Below are 19,433 nucleotides of genomic sequence, written 5' to 3'. Positions count from 1 at the left end.
TACACAGGTAGGCAAGATCCCAGCAAGGAGGAAAGAGACAGATGCATAGCTGTTGTCCATTCTGTCCAGGTAACAGTTATTTGCATTGGGTTTGATAATGAGCATGTGTGATTTTATTAAGTATAAGAAGTAACGTTTAAGTGATTACAGGTGAAAACAGACGGATCAAAGTAAGTTACTAAGCAAAAATAAAATAAAATATGCCAGCTAAGCCTAGTACAATAGAAGTTGTTACAAATCACAAATTTGTATTGTACAAATTTCTCACCCTGGCTCTTACTTCAGGGGCAGTTCTTCACAAGTCATAGTTGATCTTTTTCTCTGGCCTAGGCATAGATATGCTCCTTCACCCCTCTTGTTAGTTATTTTCCCCCCATGTGTTCATATGTATCCTCTTATGGTGGCAGTGGGGGAGGCAGTTTCAAAAGCCAACTGAGGGCTGTTATTGTTTGTTCCCCCTCCCTTAAATACAGTTTCACAGGGCAGGAATGCTTTGTTCCATTCTCTTCTTCCCACCACCCTGAAGAATACAAAATTAAAAATGGATTCCACCACCAGGTGGCATGTGTCTTTGTAGGACCAGCCACAGTTTGGACTTACAGGAAAAACAAAACTACGTACAGCTCAGTGTCTTGAATACCAGGCCGTTGAGTTCCTAAAGTACCACTAATGGCTTTCTCTAGAAGACCTAGATTAATAAGCAGGTTTACATTTCAATTTCTAACATCACGTACAAGAATGATACATGCACACAAATAGAATACACACATTCAGCAGATTACAAGCTTTTCAACAAGAAGTTACGTGCTGCATTTTGGATAAAGCATATTTGTTATGCATATTTATATTCAAAACACATATCCATTAAAAATGTGGGGACATAGCATCACATTTACACATCCTTGTGAACCTCTTGTGCCCCAGAAAGCCACACAGTTAGCTTCCACAGCAGAGTTTTAAGCAAGCCTGACTTAAAATTAACTGTTTAAGAACACATACCCTGATGGGCAAATACCCTAAATAAACATTAACTTATGTGTATGGAGAGCACTTTACATATTTTGTACATATATCTTCCCTGAAATGTTGGCATTCCAGGTAGCATCATGTTGTGGGCTAATGGGGTCTCCAGAGGGATTGTATAGTCACCTTTTTCAGTTCTGTCAGCAAATTAAAGGAAAGGGGTGAGAAGACTTTCTGAATTCATACACTTTTCTGGATAAATAAACACACAGGCACCACATTTATGGACACAATATAAGGATCTGGGTAGATACCTAAATACTAGAAAATCATCTTTTCTTGGGAGATCTTACCAGAACTTGTGAAGAGCAATCATTTTTGCTTGGGAATACAGCAGATTGTGCCAACTGTGTATTTTCAAAACTATTCCCTTGGGGGCAAGGTGTGTTTATCTCAATATCTCATATAAAGCCTGTTTGCCACATTTTCTCTTTTACACAGGTGCACACATGCATTGCATTTGTTGGACATTGTGATAAACTGTCAATATAGTCATGATCTGATTTTTTTCAGAGGTTTGAGCACTTACATTCCACTAGCTGTAGTGGGAATTCAGTATGTTCAGCACTACTGAAGGTTGAGCCATCATTTCAGGAGCAAACTATAAAATATGCTATTAAAGTGCACTGAAGAACAGTTTCCCATCTCGCACATGGTTTTGTTTAAATGAAGAAAAATAAACAGATTTCCAAGTTTCTCACTCCTCTGGAATTGTGTGTGCCCATGAGGATAGAAAGGTTATCTCAGAGTAAGGGAAAATGTTTTCTTGGAGCTCATTTTAAAATATGGGCAGCCAACTGCACAATATATGTATTATTCCACAGAGGAGGGGAAAGAACCACTTTTAGCCAACCAAAAGGCAGCAGGACAAACCAATATGCTTATAAAAGTGCCATGAGATTTGTAAAGTCTGTTCAGAGTAGATGAAACCTCTGTCTTTAAGGTCTTATCTGAGAGGAACACACACAAAAAAAGCTGTATATTACTCAGTGAATCTACCTGGAAAAGATGGAGAGTTGAATCAGCTCTGTAAACATAAAACATTTTTCTAAGACAAATCATTTTGTCCTATATCACTCTCAGCAGAAAAGGTTATATTTATTAGATAATTAAGGCAAAACATGTATAGGAAGAAGTTAATTTTTATATATACAATCAGCAGATCACTTAAATCATAGTGTTCTGCTCTGCTTTGTGGTATTTTTCACATGCTTGGAGGTGTTCTTTGTTCAAAACTGGGAATGTACATATGTGTTGCCAAATAAAACATTTGTGCATTTGAGTGACGTAACTGAACATTCAGATAGCTTGGTTGCTTGTTCAGTTATCTAATTTTAACATACAGTGAGGTTTGTAGGTATGTTTTTCAAAGAGCATCTGCAGCACCTAGATTTACTAATTTAACCCTAAGGATTTTTGCAGTCTTTTTGATTCTTTTCTTTTTCTCTTCCTTTTTATGACTTGCATTTGTTTGCAGCCTTTGTTTCATCCTTGTATTTTCTTTAGATCAGAAATGTTGAAACCAACCAATGTTTGGATAACATGGGTCGCAAGGAAAATGAAAAAGTGGGTATTTTCAACTGCCATGGCATGGGAGGAAATCAGGTAAAAATAAATCTTTAGCTACACAGTTATTGCTCAAAGAATGAAGTTCTTTAATCTTTTGGTTTGGAAACTAGGGCACAACAATTGTCTAAATAATATTAACATCCTGATTTAAAAGTTACCAGTCAGTATAAAAGGTGTTAAACAAGATCCAGCATTTGGTGTATAGAGACCTCAACCTGCATAGTACCATGGTAAACAGCCTTAAAATCTTAACCTTTTACGAAAGATAAAGGAAAGAGGGAAAACTGTTTTATAGCGTTGGCAATTTAACAGATCAAATAAACTTTTGTTAGAACAATGTCCCATGTTCTTTTTCCCTTTAGTGGAGAGACCTTTTAGAAGGAAAAAAAAACCCAAAACCTTGTCTGTCAGCCTCTGACATGGTATCAAAGAGGGTAATAACTGTTCTTAGGGGGCGGGGAGGTGGCAAAGAGAAGTTAGCTGCAACAGGTGCCATTTCATGCCATCTCTGTGTTCGGGCTTCAGCTATAGCCAGCAGAAGTGGCAGTGCCATTGAGTCCCTCTCTCTGGCCTCCTCTGCTCAGCATTTCTCTCAGGATTAGGATAATGAGGGCCTGTAGTCCCAGCAGATGCCTGAGTAGGTGAGGGGGTAGCAGTCATGATGTTGGAGTTTGTTCCAGTGCCCAGTTTTTCTCCCCAAGTTTCTTTTTTTTAAGAACCCACAAAGAAAATGATGAACAGAATGGCTCATCCCTTATTTTGTCCGCCAGTTAGGTCTCATTTCCAACATACCCGCTTTGGTTAATGATTGCTGGTTCTATACTGTAAAGCTTCGAAATGAGTGATTTCAAGTAGCGATTAACTCGCAATAATTCAAGTTAAGCACTACTCGAAATCCTACTCCCCCTGGCCCTGTGCAGCCCCAGTTCAAACCTCCCACCCCCCAAGTCCCACTCACCACCCTGGCTCCAGCTTACCCCCGCACTCCTGTGCCTGGCTCTGGTTCAACCACCTCCATGCATGGCTGCAGCTCAACCCATCCCTCACCCTGGTTCAAACCCCTGCTCACAGCTTGGGCTCACCACCCCCATTCATGGCTCTGGTTCAGCCCCCAGCCCTAGAGCCCAGCTCACCACCCCCATGCGTGGCTCTAGCTCAACCCTGCTGGCCAGGTTCTACTGCCCCCCTCATGCCGCTTCAGCTCAATTCCACCCCCCCCAACCTCCCTGAAGTCCTCACCCACCCCAGGCTTAACCCCCCTGCCCCTTCCCACAGCCCCAACCCACCACCAAGCTTAACCCTCCCCAAGTGCCCCCCCACCCCGCCAGCTCCAGGACTTACCTTCCTAAAGGAGCTCAGTGTGTTCCTTCTGCTTCCCCAGCTGCAAAAGCCACTCCCCCCCAGCTTAAATGAAATTCTCGTTACGCCAGGATGCATGGGAACAGCACCCTTGCATAAATTGAGGCTCTACTGTACTCTTCTTGTTTACCAAGCATGATTAATTAATATTGCCCTTAAGTTATAAGGCCCTTAAGCCTTTTTGTTTGGACTGTTTCATTCCTTCTCCCATCAGTGTTTGTTGTTATAGGTTATTGTTACATACTCTGAACTGACACCGACTTCTTACAGTGAAACTCACAATTAGGGTAAATCCGTGGACCCAGTCATCACAACAGCGCTTATCACTATAAGTGGTCCCACTGGTGTTCAGGAAAGTTGAAGCTTTACCTGGTAGTTGTGTTTGCTGGATTGGGACGCAGTATTTCTTTAATGAATGGCAGCGACGGATTCTGAGCTTCCCTGGGCTCGTGTCACAGTCCACTGAAGGATTCTTAAATCTGCAGTTTGTTTTGTCCATCATATATGCATGGTGGGGGCTTCCAAAGTAAGCAGAATGGATGCACTTGCCGTGTGCGCATTCACCTATTGCACCTTCAAGTTCTGATGTTAACTTATCCAAATGAGTTATTTTATATGTCTGGTGGTATTTTTGCTGGCTCAGTATGAGCCATTCATGTTTGACCTAAATAGAGGGCTCCTTTATCCTTTAGTACTCATACATAGCTCCTGTTTACACCAATGGGAATTTATAATGAGAGAAATCAGACAGAAAGTAAGTGCTAGAGGAATTGTATAGCTATCCAAATCTAGCTATGAAACAGAACTATCTCAGATTGAAAAGGATGTCGAAACTAATACAAGGTTCATTAGGATTTCTGGACAAGATGTATGTAAACTTTCCCAGCTTGAGGCAAAGACACATATCTCATGGCTGACAAACCTTGTTAATAATATTTTGTATTTGTAACATTTCAAAATTATTTCCAGGGACTTGAAGGCTAAAATATTGGAAAAGACCACATGTTTTTAACATTTCTTCTGTGAGAAATGTTGCATGTAAAGTTCTTAAGGAAATGAGCTCTGGTGATTTAAGAAACCATTTTTAGTATTATAAGTTAGACTTATTTGATGTATTCTGGGTACCAGAAATCACTTGCTCATTTTAGCAATGTTACCAGGATATAATACTGTGATAAGTTTCATGGTCACGGAGACCTGTGTGTTTCAGGTAACTGGTAGCCACTGACTATACTGCTTTGCATTAACGGCTAACCACTTTTTAAAAGCTGTAAATTGTACACTACAATTTACTGCAACTTTTAAAATTGTTGGAAGGAAAATCTTTAAAGGATCCCAGGGACAAATATTTCTATCTGCTGTGAGAACATGGCTCTCAATTGATTAATTTTGTGTACTGGTATCTGAGTGAAAAGAGCATAATACACTTTGACATGTACTCAGAAGCAAAATGAAGACAGACACATACACAGAAGTCAGTGGCAGGCTGCAACGTTTATTAAACTTTGAAACAGAGGGAGGAGTTCCACCTCCCCATCCCTTCTTATATGAGGCATTGAAACCATAACTGTTACAAAGATGAACCAGTTCTGTACCATATAACCCAAAATGCAGGATAGGATCTCCACAGACTACCCTCCCACCACTCACGACTCAGCTCTCTGAATGCTAGCACCGTTCTCTCATGTAATGAGGGAAAAGAGCACAGCAGGGTTGGAACCTTAATTTGCAGGGGCAGAATGGTTTCAACTTGTCACATGACCAAAGACCCACTCTCAAAATCGGAGGTTTTAACCTCTGGAAGCAGTTCTTTTTATTCTCTTTGCTACATTGGGAACTAGCTGCATGCCAGGATGAATAAACAACTCCATCCTGGTACCTCAGCTGGATACTAAGTGTGTTTCTACTTCACTCACTGTGGTTTGATGGGCCTGCAAGGAAACCCAAAAGTTCCCTAGTCCTGTGCTAATTGGCCCATAGGAATGCAAGGATCCCATTCTTGTGTCCAGTGGAAACAGCTGAAATGGAGCTGAAAGAAACTCCACATGGCCCCTGTGCTCTGCTTTGAGTTAACTTGAGTTAACCTGGCATCCAGGGAATGCTAGTCAGTCAGCACCCATCCCCTTCAGCTGGCCAATGGGTGCCAGAGATCCCTGGGGGAAGAATTACCTATGGTCCCTTGGCAAATGTCTCTTTCCCTTACTGCTGGAGCTGTTTCCCTTTCACTGCTGGCCCCATCAAGTTTCCCTGCCCATTGACGCTTGAGGCAGGCGGCAATTAAAGCTGTATCTGCAGATCAATTTTTGATGAAATGGAATATTGACATGTTCAGTACCATAGGCCTGCCTTTCTATTTCTTAATGAGAAGAAATTTAAAACCATCGGCAGACATTTGTTGTAATACCTGTTTTCTCTTTTTAGTCACTAAACCATCAGAACTAAACAAATAAAAGAGCTCACCTTTTGGCAAGCCTAGACTGGGAAAGACCTTGTGCAGTGTCTTTTTAAAATGAAAGAGTGAGATTTTACCTTTTCAAAATATAAAAAACTGATGGAGGAAAGATGGAGAGAAATGCAATGGGAACAAAACAGTGACCAATCCAAACAAGCTCTGAAACAGTAGACTATCTATGCAGAAAAAACTGTGTTTACTGTAACATGAGCTGCATCCTTTGCTGACAGCTATTGGCAAACTATGCCAAAAGAAGGACATGGGACATTTGATATGGGTTTTTTCAGGCAGCAACTTTATTATTAGCTGTCTGGGAAAACCTAGCAAATAAAATGAACGGTGCAGGTGCCCCTCCCTCCCTTGTTTTCCCTCATAATTAACCAGGGAGGATCCTTTTACCAGCTCTCCCCCATTTTCCACCCTTATCCCTTCAGCAGATCCAATGCTGGGATCTTACTAACTACCGATCCCCCATAGGAGGGGTAACATGGACTATAATGGTGTAAAGTTGGCTCCCTGTTGTACCATTTGTAGGAATCCCCAACTACCCCAAGCTTGCTCCACAAGTCCTTTCCCCAAGCCATTTATCTGTTACTCTTTGCCTTCCTTTAGGGATACCAGGACTGAACACCCACCAAAAGAAGGCCCCAGCCATTGGCTTGTCTGCTTCCTCCTCACAACCCATCAAGTTCCCAGGCATCTCCCAACCTCCTCTATTAAATCACTCAGAAATATGACAGCACTTGAATCTGACGGGTGTCCCATAGCCTATGCTAAGATGTAAAATTACTGCCCCTCCCAAGGGCACCAGGAATTTGGCCACCTCCCTGTTCATGTACTCTCCAGTCTAGTCAACTCTGGAAGGGTTCATGGCTCCCTGACAGCCCCAACCCTGAAGCATATCTGACCAAACAAAGATACTGCCTGGAAGATTTTTCCAGGATCTGCTTTGGGTCCCTCCTTGTTCAGAGCATTAGTTCCATGTCTTTTAAGTGTTCCCAAGTCATTTTCTCCCAGGTGTATCATAGTGATATCTAATGACTGCTGATGGGTCTGCACAGCATACAACAGCATTATCAGTTGATCCCATAACACGCCTCTCCATGCATGCCAACTAATCACTGCTTCACTACCAAATCCCATCTCAGAGCCCTTGGACAAGTTGGATGTGTGCTTGTGTGCCCCAAAAACAATACTGTGCCTACAGATCCACACTCTTTTGTGTGTGGCTGACTGTTGTGCATCTGACATGAAAACTGAAAAAATTAGTGCTGATGTTCCATGTGAGTTCTTACATGTGGTCAGTTTGTATTGTTACACCAATGCCTGATTGCCTGAATATCGTCTGTTTCCATGCCTAGTTGTGCTGCTGTCATAGCCACCCCTGTTGTGAATAAGTGAGAACCAAATTAATGGGCTGGCAACCCCAACCACATCAGCACTAAGCCCAACATCATAAATTGATACATCATGAGGCAAATCCCATACCTATGTGCAAAAAGAGGGCTTTCTACCAGATGGCCATGTAAGCCTTCAGAGCCCAAACAGGGCAGATTCTAGGCTCACCACCCTTCCATAGGGTAACACATTCACCCTCATTAATTTGATCAGTCTTTGACCTTCACAAGTATATCATCACTGCACGCTTGTGCCAATTTATGTCACAACATTCAAAAGCCATTTCTACGGAATCTCTCATAGACCCAGGCACTAGCTCTCTGATTCTGTAAACACTAAAAACTGCTACAGGCTGAACCACTCTCATCCATCACCCTTGGGACCTGACCGGTGCTCAACGAGAAACTTTGCTGGACAATGGGAGGTCAATATTTTCTAGCTCATTACCAACACTTCTGCTGCTTATTGGCCTCTTAGAAAATATTTAAGGAGTAAAATTACAGATAAATAACAGCACAGAACACTGAGAGCCAGGACTCATGGCTGTAAATAAACTTTATGGGACCACAGGAAGCTTGGCCAGACCCATGATAAGTGGTCATCCAGCTAACTAAAATCATGCTGGATTATGGAGTTTGTTGGATGAGAGAGTTCAGAGAGGTTCAAGCTGTATCAAGAATACTGCCCTGAATAAGGACACCTCCTATGCACTATAACAAAGGGAACCAAGGATCTGGAGGAGGTCCCTGATCAAGGACATACTGATGAGGTAGCAGTAGTCCTCCCTGAGGCCACTGCTACATGACTATCCTGCCAAAATCCTTCAACTTAAGAACCCACCACAAGAATCTGGGTAGCCATTTATCCTGCTAATGAATGTAATGGCTGAAAGGTGATTCAAGATTGTGGAGGATGCCAATTGGTGCGTCACCAACAACAGTATGTACTGCAATACCTGTTCAGTTGTAATGGTCTGTATTCTTGATTCACTTTCCTGTTCCTGAAATTGAATTAAATCATGAAACTTTTTCTCATAGTTATGCCAAGTGCTTGATACAGCTGATCTCTGGGCCACACCAATGACTGTCCTGCGTCAAGGTTACATACCATCAACAGCCTTTGCCTGGCTAAGTGGCTGAGTTCTGATGTCTGCTCCACAAATTCTTGGATCCCTGCCCTTGGCATCTACTTTTTTCTCCTGAGATCACCTGAATGGGGTGTCATGAATCTGAGCAACCTGCTCTACTTTGTACGGCCTGTAGTACTATGGAAACAACCTTGGAAATGATCATTCTAAGTGTATCAAATCCATGCTAATTGGCCACCAACAGAGGCCGTTAGCTCACTTGGGTGAGTGAGCACTGCACCTGGGGCCCACATTTCCCCAAGCCTGATAGGCTATATGGGGTAATCTGGTGCACTACCCCAAACTCCCCCAGCCCCTTGCCTTTGCTATAAGGACGCTACACCTGGCTCACCCCAGGACCTACAAGCCACACTCAGTGCCCCAGTGAAGGATTTGGTTGCTTTTTGGCTTCCTGTGACAATGAGACTAACCGAAGCAGGGAGTGATACACATTCCTCCCTTTCCATTGTGTTCTGGCTACAGTTGGAAAAAACCTGCAATGTGATTCACCCTGTGACTGCTTTGGGAGGGGCTTGCTCCCTGCCCCGAACCATTCGTCTTCTCCTTGTACCTGTCCCCCTTCCTGTCAACTCTCCTTCCCTTTGCAAATCCTTTTGTCCTACTCCTACCACGCTCCGCTGGAACCAGAGGAAAAGGAAAATCAATCCTCCCCGTTTGTCCACCCATGTCTGTGCCCTGCTGGAGCCACGCTGAGACTCCCTGCAAGCACCCACCCCTGCCACACACCCTGACTGAACGTGGAGTGGCTCTTGTGCCCTTTTCACTTCCCATCCCCATTCCTTCCAACAGCTGGTGCCTCTCTTTCCCAGAATGAAATGGGAAGGTGCTTCTTTTTTCTCCTCTTCTCCCCTCTCCCTCCTCTCTTCTGGCTCACTGTCAGGGCTCCTTGTGGGTATGAGTTTAAGCCCAGAGTCTGGCATCCCTCCATGTTAAGAGGAGGGTGTAGGCACAAGCTGACCTTTTTTAAAACCCCTCAGTCCTATCTGGTGAGTCAGCCACCAGGCTGATCCCCTTTCCAGAAGTTTTACCTATCCCTTCTCCCTCCAAGTCACCAAATACCAAACCCCCACCCCCCGCCCCCAGCTCAAGCCGCAGGCTGGTGATTGTTGTTAACAGGTTATTTTTTCTGGAGTAAACAAATGTGAAAGAACTTTCTAGCCATTGACCTCTGCACCGAGCTTGTCAGCAAGAGTAAGTGGGAATTTAATTTATGGTTCTTGTTATCTGCACAGCTTGGTACTGGGACCTGGACTGGGGCCACAAATTTAACTTCTTGTAGGATAAGAAACTGCCGACAGATGATAACTGTCAACACCATCAAGTTAGGCTACATTTGGACTAGTAACCTACAGCAGAAGTGAATGGTTTGCTGCACATTTTACTATGATAGTCTAGCAGATGTCAGATTCTCTTGTATTCCAATCTGCATCCAGTTGCAGTGCATAAATGAGCAAGTCACAAATCCATTACTGAAGGATATTGTCTCTTGCTTACAGCAGCTTGTCTGCAGCAGTGACTGTAAAACAAAAAGGCAATGATGCAAGGCATGAATTTGCATACCTCCAGGGTAGCAGCATGTTACCACAGGGGTATGGAGCTGTGTCATTAAGCACAGGAGTAGGAAATAGAAATGAGATTCTGTGCTGTGCCTCTAGTGTTATGTCTATGTTTTGAGCTGGGTATGACTCTCAGCTTGAGGAGGCATGCTTCAGCTAGCTTAATAACATAAGAATAGCCATAAGGTCTGTCTAGCCCACTATCCTGTTGTCCAACATTGACCAATGCCAGGTGTCCCAGAGGGAATGAACAGAATAAGTAATCATCAAGCAATCCATTTCCCATCCCCTCCCCGTTCCTAGCTTCTGGTAAACAGAAGCTAGGGTTACCCACTCTGCCCATCCTGGCCAATACGCGTTGATGGGCATATCCTCCATGAATTTGTCTAGGTTTTTGTTTTGTTTTGTTTTGTTTTTGAACCCTGTTATTGTCTTGGCCTTTACAATATCTTCTAGAGAAGAGTTCCAAGTGTTAACTGTGCTTGTGTGAAGTAATACTTCCTTTTGCTTTAAATATGCTGCCCCTTAATTTCATTTGGCGACCCCTAGTTCTTCTGCTGTGGGATGTGGTAAATAACATTTCCCGATCTACTTTCTGTACACCAGTCATGATTTCTAGAAATCTATCATATCTATCATGTTTGTTTTCATGTGAAGGTAACCAAAATTTTCATCAGTTTGGATTGCAGGTTGAGGGGCCCTGGCTAACTGAAGGGATTAAAAGTGGGGCCTGATGTGAAATGTTTGCTCACCTCTGGTTCAGCTGCATTTGATATATTTATATTTTGGTTTAGTAGCTATGCACACATACCTCAGTGAACTACAAGATTTCATAATTATCTATCAACTTTGAAAATAAGTAAGCAGAATATGCATAAATCTGCTGTAATATTTTGCCCCCTCCGATTGTCCTAATTGAAAACTTGGTAACATGTGCATGCATTCTTTAATTGGTAGTGTAATCAACTTCAGTTTGAATGCTTTGCCTAAGGTGGCTTTCATCAACTGAAGTCTATGTGCATCAAAATAATGTGAGAGGGAAGAGAAAGCATTTCCCTGTAGCTTTCATTAAAATTGTTTAAATCAATTAGGAGAGGGGGTCTGAATTCAAAATAATAAGGATTGTGATAGTTAATATGGCAGCCACGATAAATGTGAGTAGGAGCATGTGCAAAATTTCTGACTGAGAAGTGTCCGGTTAGTGGATGTCCTTACCAACTTTTAAGCCTTTTCTAAGAGAACATTTCTTAACTATTTGAGTACACATAGTGTGTTTGTGTCTGTGCACGTTTGTGTATATCCTGTGCATATTAAATCTTATTTTATTAAATCTTCGGAGAACTGAAAAAATACGTATTTGCCAGAAATCTCCTCTCAGATCCATACAATAATGTCTAGATTCTTATTTGGTATTGCATCATGTTACCAGCATTAATTCTGCCTCATTCCACACCGCCTGCCTCCATTAGTCAGCATGGTGCCCAAGGATTCCACCTGGAGGGCATAGCTGTGTCTACACGTGCACGCTACTTCGAAGTAGCAGCACCAACTTCGAAATAGCGCCCGTCGCGTCTACACGCGTCGGGCGCTATTTCGAAGTTAACTTCGACGTTAGGCGGCGAGACGTCGAAGTCGCTAACCTCATGAGAAGATAGGAATAGCGCCCTACTTCGACGTTCAACGTCGAAGTAGGGACCGTGTAGACGATCCGCGTCCCGCAACGTCGAAATTGCTGGGTCCTCCATGGCGGCCATCAGCTGGGGGGTTGAGAGATGCTCTCTCTCCAGCCCCTGCGGGGCTCTATGGTCACCGTGGGCAGCAGCCCTTAGCCCAGGGCTTCTGGCTGCTTCTGCGGCAGCTGGGGATCTATGCTGCAGGCACAGGGTCTGCAACCAGTTGTCAGCTCTGTGGATCTTGTGTTGTTTAGTGCAACTGTGTCTGGGAGGGGCCCTTTAGGGGAGCAGCTTGCTGTTGAGTCCACCCTGTGACCCTGTCTGCAGCTGTGCCTGGCATCCCTATTTCGATGTGTGCTACTTTGACGTGTAGACGTTCCCTCGCTGCGCCTATTTCGACTTTGGGCTGAGCAACGTCGAAGTTGAACATCGACGTTGCCGGCCCTGGAGGACGTGTAGACGTTATTCATCGAAATAGCCTATTTCGATGTTGGCTGCACGTGTAGACGTAGCCCATAAGGTATAAACAGCCTTCCCTCGATAGGTCAGCATTATCCCATCTGAGTGGGGCTTCTGGTTCTGTGTTGCCTCCTTTTCTTTCCAGGACAGTGGGGACTCCTCTAGGAGCCGTCCCTCCTTTTTACCTACCCAGACAAAGAACCGTCACTTTCAGTTGCTGGGAGCACATTCCCGTTATTTTTTGGTTTGTCCATCCCGAGGCAGAAACATTACAAGACTATGTTAATCTTAAATCTGACCCAGTAACTGTATAAGCCTTTTATACTTACCCATTTTACCATATTCAGAAACTTTATGTATTTTTTTCAGGAGTGTTGTTAGAATAATCATGCTCTCGTAATCTTAAGTACACAATAGCTTGCAGAGCAAAGCATAATGAATCCAATCACATGTAGTTTTATTGTGTTTTAAGGAACTTTAGAACATTTAAGCTGATATTCTTTTCCCCTTACATATCACACCTGTCAAAGTAAAACAATAATATGATTTTGAATATTACTTGAAATCCCAATATAGGAAAATTGATACAAATTTGTATCAACCCTTGACTTGATATAGAGTTAATTGGGTTGTTTTCACCTTAAACACTGTTGAGCACTCAGGTTAGTTTTTCAGACCTTGTTTCAAGTGCAGTGGATTACATGGTATGTTCCTTTGTCTGTCAATACACAAAGTGACTTTGTCATTTCATAGTCATGCTGGTATATGTGCAGTGGGTATAGGCTTTCACATGCTTGTGGTTTCATACAGGTCACTACTGATTACGTAGCTGCTGTTCTGTGGAGAATTCTAGGTTTCATATTACAGGAGTAATATTTAAACATTGAAAAAAGTATGTAGGAAGATAATCACATTGATGACTAAAGTTCTGAGGGATTACAGAAGCTGGGTATGTTTGCATAGCTGCAGTCTTTCAGTTTTACATCAATTGCAAAAGGTTTGAATAGAGATAGGAAAGGTAAAAGCCATTTCATAGAATAATAGTTATCTCATTGCATCATACTCATGTACTTACGTGTTCCCCTTCCCCCGATAACAGTCTAGCATCTAAATACTTCCCAAATACTTGAAATTGAGCCCCAGTTGAAAGTGTTAATACCTTTTTCCATCTCTGATCAGCTCTGCTTTAAAAATAAGATAAATAAAATACCTTTCTCTTTCTTCCTTTCTTTTGTTCCACCTTTCCAGACTATGGGTAAAAATAGCTTAGTTAGAGAGAGATGGAGAGTGAGTGACTGAGTGTTAAGGAGTGGGTTTGTGCACTTATGAATATCTTCCTCAAAGAAAGGAAACAAGGGTGGAGGGTGGGTTTTACACATAGTTCTAAAACTAGGGGAGCCCCAGATCATTCTTCTTGCTTGTGAGAGTGAGTTCTTTAGTTGACGTTTAGTTGTGAAACTTCTGTCTCTGCCCTCACAAGTCTGTCTCTGTTGATCTTTTCATGGTTCCAGCAGAGTCTAACTACCACGGGAAGTCATGACTGCAAAGTAGGGTGAGCATATTTCCTTATGCCAAATACGGGACGTGGTAAAATTGCTCAGACTTCTGCAAGTTCAATGGAAATCGATCAGACTTATGCTGTACAAATGTTCAAAATACTGTTGTTTACTGAGCACCCATTAAAAGGACATACTACATTTTTATAACTAATAATAGGGGAAAAAAAAACATATATATATTGGCAAGGAAATGATCACTGCTCTTTAGAAGGGCCTGTCAGTTGGTCCTGCACCGTGCTCCACTGTCCCCCTAGAGGCTCACATAAATGTTTGGGTTACAGGCCTGCGGGAGGTTAATCTGGCCCTGACTCCACCCCAGGGGCTCCAGAGGCTTCTCCTCCACAGTGAGCACATGGGGAATGCAGGATTAAGCCCTGTCATTCTCCGCTACTGCCCTGCAGAGGGGCACTGCACAGCGGGACTCCTGCCTTGCAATGTTGGCCCTGGTCTGCAGCTTCACAGTGGAGGCAGGAGACCCTGGAGATGAAGGCTGCAGCCTGCAGGCCTGTGGCTGGGGTCCTCATGGGCTGTGGGGGTGGCTGCCCATCTGCAGAGCACCAGGAATGCAGCCTGGCAGAGAAGGGGGCTGGCTGCAGGGGGGTCGTCCCAAGTAATGGGAGCTTTTTGGATGACCCAAACAATGGGGCACAATGGGGCTGCTGTCCCAGGGTGGAGTGAAGAGGGCTTCTCCACAGCTGCCCCACACAGAGGGGCACCCTGGCTGTTCTATGCTGCAGGGTGCTGGGACCTAGCTGCCTCCCTGCTGCAGGGGAGCACCCTGGTTGCCCTGTGCTGCTGGCAACTCAGGCTGCCCTGCTGCAGGGGAGCTCCCAAGCTCCAGGGGTGTTTGCCCTGTGGGAGCTACCACCCCCGCAAGCAGGACGTTCCATGGCTGCCCCATGCCGCAAGGCACTGGGAACAGGGCTGCAGCCCTGCGGGTGTAGCTCCGGGCTTCCCCAAGCCATGGGACAGGGTTCTCCCTCGCTCAAGGGGCAGCAAAAAGGACTGTGTGGGACACAAGCTACTTCCCTGTCCCAACATACCCTGCCTTACCTATGGCACAGGCCCCTGCTGCCTCCCTCTCCTGCTGCTCACTGCATACCTGGCTGGTCAGTATGTGCTCTCCAGCCAGCACCTGGCACTTGCAGCTGCGACTGTGCTGACCTCAGGGAAGGGCAGCTGAGCAGGAGGAGTGAATAGGGGGCAATTAGCCCTTTTGTTAAAGTAAGTCAGGAGACCTTCCTGGCCCCTGAAATACAGGACTGTTCTGGCCAAAACAGGACGGATGGTCACCCTGTTGGAAAGAGAGATGACCTTTTAGGAACACAGGCACAATCCCACTAGGTCTTCAAATATTGGGATAGAGACCAGGAAATAGAATTTGTATTCAGTGGGAGTCAGTGTATAGAAAAGAGCAGCTAGATGATATGGTCACAGTAACCCTGTGTGCCTAAACAATGAGCTCCTGTCTTCTGTATTATTTGGTGATTTTCCAAGGCTTGTTATCTCACACATAACATCTAATTTCTAGGGTGCTGCTGCTCCTTGCTCACTATATTTGCCAACCCCTCTCTCTATTTGAGCACCTAAAAACACCCATATGTGTTAAAAATAGCCCAATATTGGATTAGCTTGATTTAACAATCAGTGGGCAAATGTCTTGATAGAAGGGTATAGTATAGAGGCAAGTTCTTCAAAGGTCTCCTTCCAACCAGTATCTGGTTAGCCTAGCCTGGGTTCAGATTTGGCCAGCTGCTCTTCGTAGAATCTATCCAACAGGCTCAGAAACAAGATAAATGAACTGAAGCTATGAAAGCCTGGGCAGCAATGGATATTAGTAGAAGTGTCTTTCCAGAGGGTAATATATGTGAACTTTGAAAAGAATCACCAAAACCTGAATTGGTAAATGTTCAAAAACATGAGAGAACGAGAGAAACATTCACAAGAAGCAAATTTTGCAAGGTGAGGTAAAGACCAAAGGAAGTCAATAAACAACAGAGTTGGCTTTTTTCTGACTGAATACCTTTCTAAGGAGAGAATTAATGCTGGAAAATTGCTGAGCCACAATCTTTTGTTTTTAAATTACCTTATCTGACAATACTGATCTTATCCCCAGTTCTGTGTTGCTATTGCAACACAAAATGCGAAGTTGGAATACCATGAAAGAGCAGGAAGAACCATTATTTGTGCCCAATCAGCCCTCTCTGAAACATCTTGTGAGGCAGTGATCCTGTGAAATTTCTAGACCGAAGTTTTTAAATTTAGTATATGAACTTGTATGTGCATATCAGAATCCAACTTGTGTAGGGTTGTTTATCACTAACTAAATCCAGATGCTCAATTTTGCATTTGGATCTCTGCTTTTGTGAATTATATGTAAAGTTTCAGGTATATAGAAAGCTAAAAAGCTGCACATCAGTGAAAAGACTGGAGGCACAGTTATAATTTACATTAATAGCTGCTTACAAACCGTGATTTTCACACAATAAAACATAATCTATATGTTTTGCTAAAAGTTATTTCTTTCGTTAAGCAGACTGCCATGTCAGTGATTTTTCTTCATAAATGGCGGGGGGGCGGGGGCAGGATGAATGGATGTTGTCAGCCTTTCGTGTAGTATCAGGAAGTAGAATCAGGCATTCTTATTCTAATCAAAAAGTATTAATTCACTAAACTAACTCTAATTTGGTTTATAAAACTTACCATTAATACTTTCATTTTTTTTAATACTTTGTAATTTATAGAATTGGGTTAAAATTACTGTTCAGTTAGAGGAGATACCTTTTGGTCTTCAGAGAATAATACTTTTGCTCTCAGAAGATTCTTCACTTCCTGTTCAGTGTAGCACTTACTTGAAAACCTTTATTTTCTGGGTACATGAGATAACCTTTTATAAAGTACAGACATTCTTAAAATAATCTAATGATATAATAATGTTACTTATTTTTTTTATTCTGTTGTTCACTGTGAACTATGCACTGAGCATTTAAGAGGATGAAACCATCCCTACCCTGGAGATCTTACAGCATAAGAAATTTTGATGAAAGCTGAAAACCAATTATGAACCAAATCAGCTGAGAGGAGGAATTTAATCAGAAAAATAGGGAGGACAGGAATCTTTTAAGAACATCTTATTAGATTCTCTGAAGCCACAATTAAGGAAGAGGGCTGTACTGTGTTTAAAAAAGTGATCTGGCTTAGAGGGGAGATGAAGGCAGCTGTAAAAAAATAGTATATATCCCTCCATTAGCACAGTACATGGGGTTTTCTACAGACACCACAGGATCTAATATTTTCGTGAAATAAATACTACTATGAATGATGTGATTATGGGAGACTTTAATTTCCCAGCTATACATCCATCAGAGGACAAATGCTAATTGTGATGGTAGAGTCAACATATGTGATGTGATAGCTGACAGATGTCTTCACCAAATAGTCATCAAACCAACAAGGGGTGTTTTGATGATTATTTGGTGACATTTTAGGTTTTGTACTAATGAGTAGGTAGGACTTCATAGGAGAACTGATTGTGAAAGACAATCTTGGTTCAAGTGATTGTGAGCTAATTATTCTTAACCTAAATGGAAGGATAAAGAAAATAGGTCTGCAACTGGGCCTTTGGATTTCAAGAGGGCAAACTATAAAAAATTAAGAGAACTAATTAGGGGAGTGTACTGGACTGAAGGACCTGAGCCTCAGGAGACTCCTTAGTATCTCTTGGGAGCATAGGTGCATGAACACTAGCACTCAGGAAGAGTTAGACACGATCAGCATTGAAGCTATTATCATTCATCAACAACTTTGCTGGACTGGTCACATGGTTTGGATGTCTGATCGGTGCCTCCCAAAACAGATTCTGTTTTTCAAGTTGGAGGAAGGACAGAGGAACATTGGGGGCCAGAGGAAGTGATATAAGGACATGCTGAAGACACACATGAAAAAGTGCAGCATTGGTGTCAACACTTGGGAGAACCCTGCCCAAGACCATCTTCACTGGAGAATGGTAATCAGGAGGGGGTGGTGCACTTTGAGAGGTCCCACCACAATGCAGACAAGGAGAGACAGAGAAGAAGAAAAGAGCATCAAAAACTGCTCCACACCCTCCAACAGGTACCAGCACTTGCCCATTCTGTGATAAGATGTGTGGCTTGTGGTAGATCCCCGGCCCGCAGCCGGCTACAGCAGCCTCGTGGAGGGCAGATATATTGGCAGCTGGGTGTGTGCTTTTATGTTTCACAGAGACTGAGGCTTATCCAGGGTCATCTAGCAGCAGCAGGGTAAACTAGCACCTGCTGCCAATTTAGCACTGTGGAACCCTTCAAAAGGGTTTCCTTCACGTCAGCAAAGGGGAAGGAGATGGAAGATGGACAAGGGTGATGGAAGGAGGACTCCCAAAAAGAGAGGGCTGTAGTTACCTGAGGAAGGTACTGGGGAAATGTCTGGTGGAAGTGGCTCAGGGAGGCAGTTTGCTGCACCAGGAGGGCCCAGGCAGGGAAGCCCCTCCAGTTGCAGCTGCCTAGGGTCCCTGGGCCGAAACCAGGTACGTGTGGGGGGGGGGGTCCAGGCTCCTTCCAGACTACCCCACACTGCAGAGCAGCCCTAAAAGGCGGGAGGAGACTGGGTACCCCTAAGTGGGGGGAGGGTCTCCTCCACAAATGACTGTATTTTGAGCTAGCTGATGATGAGAATGTGTCAGTGATGCTGTGAGAGCAGGAGGCAGAGCAAGGGACACAGTGGGCCTCTGAGGCTACGTTTTAAACTGCCACATAGTGCAGGACCCAACAAGGACAAGTCTGGGGCTTCGTCACAGGCTCCAGAATCAGGGTGATCAGCCATCAACGGACTCACAAATAGGAGGGTGAAATGAAGATTTCCTACTTGTTATTGGTGACTGCCAAGACACCAGAGGAATAAATACCACAAAAGGAGAAGAGTATACTGCCAATCTTGACCCAAGAACAAATGGATTTATACTGGCCATGAGCAAGTTTAGGCTTGGAATTAGACAGAGGTTGCTAACTATCAGAGGCGTGAAATTCTGAAGCAGCCTTTTAAGGGGAGTAGTGGAGGCAAAAACTAAGTGGTTTCAAATCTGAGCTAGGTAAGTTTATGGAGGGGAGTATATGATTGCCTGTAATGACTGCTAATAGCAAAGGTCTCCAATAGCGGGGGATGAAACTCTAGATAGGGAAGGATCTGGCCACATCTACACTAAGTGGTGCTGTCAATCTGCTT

The 19,433-nt window shown here is 43.5% G+C and overlaps 1 protein-coding gene across 2 annotated transcripts in view; it reads left to right on the top strand.

The window, feature by feature from the left end:
- Window positions 1-19,433, top strand: part of GALNT13 (polypeptide N-acetylgalactosaminyltransferase 13) — a 341,581-nt gene that overhangs the window by 287,625 nt on the left and 34,523 nt on the right. For both annotated transcript variants that reach the window (XM_075001619.1, XM_075001618.1), the window contains one exon: window positions 2,530-2,628. In XM_075001619.1, the coding sequence (XP_074857720.1) occupies window positions 2,530-2,628 (99 nt within the window). The remainder of the gene's footprint in view (window positions 1-2,529; window positions 2,629-19,433) is intronic.

The sequence above is a fragment of the Carettochelys insculpta genome, chromosome 8, assembly GCF_033958435.1.
Source record: "Carettochelys insculpta isolate YL-2023 chromosome 8, ASM3395843v1, whole genome shotgun sequence".
Classification (NCBI taxonomy): Eukaryota; Metazoa; Chordata; order Testudines; family Carettochelyidae; genus Carettochelys; species Carettochelys insculpta.
Note: the sequence above shows the minus strand (reverse complement) of the source record. Positions and strands in the feature narration are given on the sequence as shown.